Source organism: Triplophysa rosa, unplaced genomic scaffold (genome assembly GCF_024868665.1).
Source record: "Triplophysa rosa unplaced genomic scaffold, Trosa_1v2 scaffold564, whole genome shotgun sequence".
NCBI classification, from domain to species: domain Eukaryota; kingdom Metazoa; phylum Chordata; class Actinopteri; order Cypriniformes; family Nemacheilidae; genus Triplophysa; species Triplophysa rosa.
Window position 1 is genome coordinate 1 of NW_026634577.1, and position 10,095 is coordinate 10,095.

The 10,095-nt window shown below is 35.0% G+C and overlaps 1 protein-coding gene across 1 annotated transcript; it reads right to left on the reverse strand.

Annotated features, from left to right (window-relative positions):
• Positions 1–117: 117 nt before the first annotated feature.
• On the reverse strand, positions 118–1,895 carry LOC130551038 (antigen peptide transporter 2-like; the record flags this gene model as incomplete). The annotated part of the gene is made up of 4 exons (XM_057328589.1): positions 1,137–1,895; positions 926–1,040; positions 545–675; positions 118–323 (listed from the first exon to the last, which is right to left on the reverse strand). Coding segments are annotated over exons 1-4 (966 nt in total), but the record flags the coding sequence as incomplete, so codon positions are not given.
• Positions 1,896–10,095: the final 8,200 nt, after the last annotated feature.

The window sequence follows — 10,095 nt, forward strand, 5'->3', positions numbered from 1 at the left end:
TAAAAGTTTAAGGTCCAGGGTGCGGGCACCCTCAGAGGTGTTGTAAAATCTGGCACATTAAAACATTTGAACTCCTGACTTAATATCTATAAATATGCTTTGATCAATTAATCAAACCTCATAGTGTGTGTTGTAAATCTTTTGTGTAATGGCAATCAGTGGAGCTTCGATGAAAGTAAGCAGGGTGAGTTTCCATGACAGGCTGACCATCAGATACAGGACGCCCACACTCTTGATCAAGCTGCGCAGGAGGATGTTCACATTCATCGCCACTGATTGACTCATTAGCCTGGTGTCAGTGGACAAACGTGATGTCAAGTCCCCTGATTTCAGAGAAAACAGAAAAAACAATAAGATGAAGGCCAGACGTTTACATGGTTGGTGTTTGGTTTTAGTATATGGAGGTAAAAATGTATGATGTTAGCACTGGTACCATCACAGTTATTATTAAGATTATCTGGGTATTTTTAGACAGATGGCAATGAGCACAAGTTCCCATTTGTTTTGTTTAAAAGTTTTCCCTATACGAACTCATTTGACCTACCTGTCTTTTTATCCTCAAAAAATCCAATCTCCTGTTTGACCAAAGCGTGAAAAAGCATGAGACGAACTCTCTTGTTTAGTCTGGATAAAGTGCACATGAAGAGACCTCCACGCAACCCAGAGGACAACGAACTGTGAACAAGGAGAATACTTACAAATAAGGTAACATTTAATTTTAAGCTTGGCTCAGAGGAGGTTACCTAAATGTATCATGCGTCAACAGGGGTTTGAAAAATGGGGGGAAATTGTATTTGTGTGTTGATTTACTTTAAACAAACAATTTTTAAGCAAAACTGAAAAATGCAATGCTCTAGTTGTAAAAAAACTACATGGAATTTTGAGTAAATCATTAAAACAGTGAAACTTATAAGACACTAAGTACCTGCCCATTGAGAGGAGACCCATGAGAAAGATTGCTGACATCAAGCTGTTGGGTTGGTAGTGTTCACCCAGGATGTCTATTACCTTACCCGTGTAAAACGGGATAAACATGTCACCTTTAAAATTCACACAAACAAGAAAAATGTGTTCAACGCTAAACTTAATTTTTAACAATACTTATCATGATTTTGACTTTCTGAGTTCATACTTACAGATAACAGCAAGCGAAAGAAACACAAACGCTCCAGTCAGTAAGAGCACATCGGGCTTCGAATAACGCACCACTCGCATGAAGTGCGCCCGGTTTCGCTGTTTCGTCTCCGCGCATTCTGCACTCTCATTGTTGCTTTTCGTGTCCGAAAAACTGGCTTCCCAAAATAAACAAGCGATAAGCGCTGCTGCTGTAGCAATGATAGTTTTACCTGGGCAAGGCAAACACCCGCTCCAATTTTCCGGCTGCGCGTTCATGAAGAACGTCAGTCCGCTTTCATACACTGGGCACATCAGGCACGAGACAGCGACGCAGTTACGCACGGTTGTCTCGCTCCAGCTGTTGATCAAAAAACACCTGAGACATATCCACTTCACAGCAGCTGTAATCCAAATAAGAAACAAGAGAGGCACATTGCTCTCCTGCTTGAGAAATACATTTGTGCTGTAATGCAGTACACAGCTTATAGACAGATCCAGGAGAAGAGCTTTAGCATGTTGCATCTTCAATTCCATTTTCCAGCGTTTAACCTCGTGTTTATTTTTGTAAAGAGAGCCAAAAATTATTGACTAAATGTAGTCTTTTCTGTCGACGTCGTAGCGCATGTCAGATTTTTTCATCTAGATGTTCAGAAACACTTTCGGTTTCGAATTAGATAATGGGGCTTCCCGGCCATCGACCAAAAGCTTTTGCCTTTATTTTTGCAATTCAGTAACAAGGAATTGAATTAAAAAAGGTCAAAATTGAGGCCAGAGGTCAAACATCAGTGTTTAGTTTGTTGTAATAGACGACTACAGTCTGTCTGCAGTTTAATCATTATTAATTTTCCTTTAATAGTGTTGCAGTAAAAAAGTATTTAGTTCCCATCTCTAGTCCCCACATATTTTCTCTCACTATAATTCTTAACAGGCTTGATCATTTTAAAACTCACACCAGCTATAGGTTGGTTGAAAAAACAAGTGTACCTAAATTTATATTTAAGCATTTAACAGATACTTTTGAACCAGGTGTATTTTTCGGTTGAAAACAATAATAGTAATATCTTAAACTGTTTACTGACATGTATTCCAAATTTCTCATTCACTTTACCACTACTCATTTCTTAGAGGATGTGTTCTTAACAATTGAGCATAAAATTAACATATTCATATAATTCTTAGTAAATGTTTCATGTATCGAGCTTTGGAATTATGTGTTTTCCATTATTCAGATCACTTTATTTACATAGGACAGAGAGCATTTTTTTCTTACAAAATATGTCTTCCATGCAAAGAAATATTAGATGGATCTTTTTTCCAAGGTGTCTGCTATGACGAATATTATAACATGAAACATCACAAACATGGCATTTTGAAAACTGAGATATATTGTGATCGTGGTCAGTCTGATCATTACCTTGAAGGAATGTTTACCTGATATTAGAAAACACTGTGTGAAGAGAAAAGTGTCCTCAGTGTTGATAAATGTGTGAAAATGTCTGTATTAAACATAACTAATCAGATGAATCAAGTATTTAATCTAGCAGTGTTTTACATACAACTGACAATTAAAAAACAATATGTGCACAGAGAAAAGATGCATACTGTAGAAACCACATTGCTTGCACCACATGAACAACTTAATTGCAAACATTAAAACACTCACAATGTTTTTATCTACATATTTTATCCATATACTGTAAAGAATGGGTCGTGCCAGTCAATTAGTATAAATTATAATATTTTGGGTCACATGTTGCTAGGTAGAGTTTTGTGTATCTCGTTCTACTCATGTCAATGCAGACTCTGAACAAACAACTGAAACCTGATCAAGAATGTTTCACTCCAAGTATATGAAGGCTTGAGTGATAGTGAGGTATATAAATGAATTTATGCTTTTACAGGTGTTGCCACAGCATCTTCTTGTTGTCTCACATAAAAATCTGTCTAATTCTTTTTTACCCATTTCAGTATTTTACATCTTGTGCTCAGAAAGCACTAGCATTTAAAAATCAAAACAATTACTAAGTATAGTATATACTGTACACTGCATGTAAACACAAGAAAGCAGAAGTGTTTTTAAAGAAAATTGTTTTTCTTTTCTTGAGTTGTATGAGCAGTTCAGTAAATATTTCTTTCTGCACTGTGTATTACCAAAACAGCAGATATCAATGTCATGCTATTTAAAACATGACATATGCATTAGTTAACATGGCTTTATAGTTTACCTGTCTGTTATCTCTTCAAATTGTGAAGGATTTATGTACAATGATTTGGAACAATATGCCAAATCATTTGAGAAAAAAAGTATGTTTAACTACTGACAGACAAAAACTATTTTGTAAACCATTTTGATGAATATATATTTGTGTGTAGTCCCGAGAGTGATCTTAAAACTCCTATTTTACGATAATTTCCTAAGGTTGCTAGAAGACATTTTTGTGGAAAATGTAGAGCCAAACTTATGTCTTACATCCTTGTCAAACACCCTATACTGTACAGTGCAAGTGTTGCTACAGATTTAAAGTGGAGTATAGGAGTGAATGGATAAACAAGATTTTAAAGTTAGTCTTTTTTACTTTCCAAGCCCAATGCAGAAATACAGAGAGCTTGATATTTTGAAGCGTAATATTATATATCATAAAATATATTAAAAAGTCCTCAAGTATTGTGAATGGACTAACAACATGATAAATAGCAACAAACACAGGAACTTTTATTTTTATTTTATTGAGATTTAACAGTTTTTCCTCAATATATATTTTTATTTAACATAAATGTTCCTGTTACGAATATGGTTGCCTCCGATACTCCCGCTCGGCATCAGAGAGCGTTATCCCCAGAGTTTGTCAAACTCCATTTCCCAGTGGCCCTTGTGCCGCTTATTACACCCACACCTGGAACTCATTAACATGGTTTTATAATCTCGGCGTTTGCTGGGCTTCATTGAGAAGTCTTGGTTTTGCCCGGCTGACATTTCTGAGCGGTTTTGATGATTGGGATTGGGATTGGGATTGGGATTGGGATTGGATTGGATTGTTACTTGGATTTCGAACCTTTGATACTTGTCCTGACCATCACCTGTTTATATAGGCCTACTCCTGAACATTGTCTGCCTGCCCCGACCTCTGACTGTTATTGTTTTACGTTTATTTCTCTATTAAAACTGCACATGGATCCTACAGTTTCTGTGTCGGAGTCATCGTTACAAAGACAGATTTAAAGCAAATATGAATAAGTTTTAACTGCTTGCTACGTCCCTACTNCCTTTGATACTTGTCCTGACCATCACCTGTTTATATAGGCCTACTCCTGAACATTGTCTGCCTGCCCCGACCTCTGACTGTTATTGTTTTACGTTTATTTCTCTATTAAAACTGCACATGGATCCTACAGTTTCTGTGTCGGAGTCATCGTTACAAAGACAGATTTAAAGCAAATATGAATAAGTTTTAACTGCTTGCTACGTCCCTACTTACTTACTTTTTTAAGAAAATTAAAAGGTTTTACCTACAAAGTTAAATGGAATCCAAAAACTTTGAAGTTTGTTTTCTAAAAACTGCTAGAATGCAGATAGAACCTTATAATTCCAAGATGATGTTTTGTATTTTCTATGCAGCAGCAATAGCAAAAACTTGATAGGGATATGTAACTATAATGTTTGACACAGAAAATGTGCTCTGACTATTTACATTCTGAATAATGTTCAGATATGTTTTGCTTGCTTTGTATTCTAATGTTTTCAACTAAACAGCTGATCTGTTAAGCATTACATGTTTAGGAATAGTTATTAAGTCTGTTTAAGAAGTTCACTATATTTACAATATCATATGTATCATGTCATATTTGAAAGAATCAAATTTGGCAGACGCTTTTATCCAAGCAGCATAAAGTGCATTTAGTATTTACATGTCTTTTATCAGCAATGTGGTACCAATTGAGCTACAGGAACAGACAATGGGTTATTTTTGTCAGACGGGGGGCTCTTCTGGGATTTAAACACTGGATCTCTCACTCCCAAAGCATGAATCATACCTCATAGACCAACGAGCGGATATATACCCTTTACTGTTAAGCATAAAAGTCTTTGTACCTTATTTACCCTAAAGGGTACATGGATTTATTTTTAAGGTGTTAAGCAGATGTTGTTTGATTATCCTGCCCTAGCGTACAGATTTTGCAATTTTGTTTTGCATAGCATTAGCCTGTAACTACAGTTCTGGAATAAGAAATTTACAAACATTTAAAGAATATCCATGATGAGTAAATACAAACTATGCATCATGAAAAGAGCTGTAATGACACTGATGTATTTCATCCTACATATGTTTCACTTATAAATCAAGTAAAAATTGTTGTCACATTCTTGTCATACTGTATATTGTTTTCTCTGTGTTAAAGTATAGTTGTTTACAATAGAGAATATGACTAATGTGACGAAGCTGATCTTTGATGTAAGTTTTCAAAATGTTATTGGGGTCAAGTCTTCTGTAATACTTCTAACTATACATTTGGCAAACACAAAGGTTTGAACTGATATTTACAAAGACTGACATGCACCACTTCCATTTCATGTGACAGTTTATTTCAAGGCAAAATGAAAGTCAATCATGGAGAAAGGAAAAAGTTAACATTACATAATTTTGATTTTTACTATGAATAACCCAAAAAATAATATTTTACTGTTTCAAAAGTAATGTACAACTAGAAATTTCAATAGCATTAATTGTCATTATTTTCCTTTTATAGTTTATTCTTAACATCATCTCTAAAGTAAAAAGAGAAATAATTAAACAAACAGATGAACACCATAAATCATTATATATATTTACAAAGAGTGAGATTATTAACCCAATTTCAATAATGCAACCTTAATTTTAAAAGGATAAATTACATTATATATAAAAGTAGACAATTTTCTTCTGTCATCCACCACCAATTCTGTTATTTTCTATCTATTCAAGACTTCTCTATAGTTAACCACAGGAACATTAAAAGAACAATAAAGTGAATTGTATTATTTTGTAATGAAAGCAATATATGAGTTTTCAGACAATGAAATTACCACATCTTAATAATAAAAAAGAAAAGAAACAAACGCCTTCACTATTTTTCTACACATTGCCCTAGTCAAAATGTTGTTATTAGAGTTTGCTCTTTCATAGCTCTGGAGATTTGATGGAGTTGTCCTTGTGTTTTATATTTTTAACCCAGTCTCAGATGTTTATCTTTAAATTTGTTTAGGGCAAATAAGACAGAACTGAATAAAATCATTGATGTAAAATTAATTTAGATTGTATAGATATAATAATCTGGATTTGGATAAATTGAGTTCATATTGATGTCTTCAATGATTTTGACTTTTGATTTGCAGATTTGTTAAATCTGAGCTCAGGCTGTGACATTTGTTAGATTTTTATCTTTTTCTAAGGAGAAATATCTGAGACAAAAGAGACTTAAGCAAATGTGATGAGTAGGTGAATGTGTTATGACAGTATGTTTGTGTATGTGTATGTGTATGTGTATGTGTATTTAGTTGAGTGACTGCTGTAGAAACTTTGACTGCAAGATGAGCGTCATGAAGTCATCAGGAAGGTTTAATTCGCTCACAGTCAAACTGTGTCTCCTAAAATTGATAATAAAAAGATTTTATTTTGTGCAGTTGTTTAATTTTACATTTTTCATTGAGTATTAATTACACACTTACATTTTTAGGCTGGTGGTCCCTGACTTGAGTTATTAGAACCACCATCAGAGGCTAGAGCACAAAAAATAAAAGTTAACAAAAAGTATTACAACCGGCACAAATTCTAACAACATTTTTAAGTGAAATATTGGTAATGAGATAAATTTAAAAGACAGCATGACTGAAAAATATTTTTGTTTAAATCCTTTTTATGTCATATTTAGATATCCCTAAATTACTGTTCAGATATGTGAGCAATATATTATTTATCAGTCTATTAACCTCAAATACATATTAATAAGGACTTACTGTTGGCAGGAACAAAGCCTATAGAAAAAGAAAAAAAAAACGGACTTACATTCAGTCATTCAGGAAATTAATCAAATAATAACTTATGTTGTTATCTGTTAGGCCCAATTATAAGACACAATATTATATTACAAATATTACAAAATACTAAATACATAAATGAATGACTGAAACTGAAAAAACACCATTAGTCATGTTTAGCATCACTAATTGATTTCTCTCTCTACACATCTGACAGTGAACTGTGCAATGTTTTCGTTAGACTAGACACGTTTTTTTAATCAAAAGTTAAACATGGAGATGTGTTTTTTAGACATCAATTATTAAAGCAGTTCTCACCTGACTTCCCTTTCTTCTGATACACCATATACCCAATAACTCCAATGACAACCAGCAAGACGAAAGCAGCAACAACACCAACAATGAGGCCAATGGGAACTCCTCCTGTTAGGTCAATAAATTACAAACGATTATTCAATTTGCATTTGGATTTTTGGGCCCCATAAATCCTTACCCAATGGCAATTTGGTTCAGTTAAATCTGTTATTTCAGTTATATCTAGTAATATATCAACTAGTAAAAAAGAATCCAAAACATAAAAATATGTTATTATCATCAACAGTATAATAATAATAATTATTCCTACATTATTTAATATTACAGCAATATTACAAAAGCACTATTGAACTGAATGTTAGTTAATGTGGCTGTGACAGACACCAGTTTCTATGAGGGCAGCAAGTGAGGCAGAATATTTTTAGCTTTATGATCCACTGATACTCTATAATCACTATTACCATTATTAGTTTTGATATCCTGCTCTGTCACAATTGTGTTGATGGTTTTGTAGTAGCACAAAATACATTTGTGAAAGAGACTGTATGGGTTCTGTTGCCCTGTCAAAATCACGACGCAGAGAGCATAGCTGTTGTGTATCAGAGTAAAGGAAAATGAATGGTGTTAAAATGATAAAATATTATGATAAATTGATTGAACTGAAGTGAACCCGTGACGCTTCTCTGTGCGGGACACACTCGATGCTTCTCTGTACGGGCATGTGATGCTGCCTCAGATTTTGGCCAAATCATGGTTATGCTGTCTATCTTTTGAAACAGTCTTAATGTCGGGAGCGTGTCTATGTTGCCTTAAAATACTGTTTATGTGGAGCTCACTGGGTCTTGGAACAGAGCTGCTGCTGTATTTTGTCTCGCTGTTCTGACGTTGTCTGTTGTGTCTCACTGTTGAGTTTTGTAGTGTTGTGTCTTAACGTTTTTCTTCAAATAAAATACCTGTTCAGATCACATGCAAAACTTTACTCTTATGAAGTTGAATCTGGTGGTTTGAGCTTCATATATGATCAGCATTATGTTTAGAAATATTGCTTTTCTCTGAAACGTAACTGTATGAGTTGATGTTAATCAGCTCGAGTGCTTTCGGACTAAATATGAATAATTGTTGAATCAGACATTTAAGGGACACCGTTGAAGCTTCAGAGAACTGTTGTGAGATCCTCTGTTAGCTCAGAGTTTAACGTCATCTGCTCTGCACATATAAAACATCTCTTCACTCTCTAGTCCTCTCATCTCTTGTCGACAGCTCACATCACTGCTGTGTTCATTAGGACTCAAAGACACTTCGTATTGTGTAAATACTTTAATGGGGCTCTCACTAAATCCTTAGTGTTTCGAGTCTGACGTCATCAACCGTGTTTTTTGGCAAGTTTAACAATCATAGATGGTTAGAGTTAGGTTAGGGTTAGGGTGTGGGTTAGGGTAAAGGTTACGTAAGACTTGAAACACCAAGGATTTAGTGAGAGCCACTTTAATGGACACACACAGTTATTAAAGCTGTTGTATGATGTGTGTGTGTTCAGATGTTCTGGTTTGACCTCTTTGATCTCTGTGATGATGTTGTCTGCAAACCACAGTGTGTGTGTGTGTGTGTGTGTGCGTGCGTGTGTGTGTGTGTGTGTGTGTGTGTGTGTGCGTGCGTGCGTGCGTGCGTGCGTGCATGCGTGTGTGTGATGTGCAGTGTGTTTCTCTGTTCTGGAGACTGGGTGTGAATGAAAATAACCCACTGCAGACACACATTTGTGTTTCTACACTTCTGTTAAAAATGTCAGTGTCTGTGTGTGTGTGATTTCATCAGTGTGTTTCTTGATTCTGTGATGATGATGAATGTGGTTTCAATTATGAGTCTTTTGGGCTGATCACATTCATGAGGATCAGCAAAGATATTTCATCTTTCACATTCAGTCTTTGAAAGGACACAAATGTTGAAAATAGACTCGATTTGTGATGGATTTGTGTTTGGTTTATGTTGTTTGTTCACAATTCTATTCTACCCTTTTCTTCTACAGTTTGAATCATAAAGCGCTGCAGCTCGGGCTTCACAACTTTACTCTGTTGACATCTCATCTGCTTCATTATTCTTATGTGAGAATTAACTTGACTTGGGCTACTTAAACGTTTAATATGATTCTGATCACAGTTTTCATATGTTATTAACAAGCATGTTACTGTTCGTTGTCATGTTCGAAAGTCTCTCTATTCTTACGTCCTCAGCTGTCACTGTTGTCTTCCTGGTTGTTGTTTTAATAGTTTGTTTGGACTAGATCGTGACAGCACTATGTTGTGTGTTATGAGGTTTGGATTCTGGCAGTCACGTTCTAAGCATTATTTTTTGTGCCTTCAGTTAAAATAATCACCCAATTATTGTTTTATGCCCCTCACCTGCCCTTTGTCATAACGTCTTGATTTCTCCTCTATTTAATGTTCACGTGTGTGATGTCTTTACTGGTTTGTTGTCTGATGTTTGACATCTAGTGACGGCTGTGTTCTCTATCAATCCTGCTGAAGTCTGTTTAAGCAAAGTCTTGTCAAGTTCAGTGTTTTGTTCTTGTTATTTTTCTGTTTTACAGTGTTGTGGGTTTTGTTTCCAGTTCTGTTTGCTTAGGACTTTTGTTCAATTCAATTCAATTCAGTTTT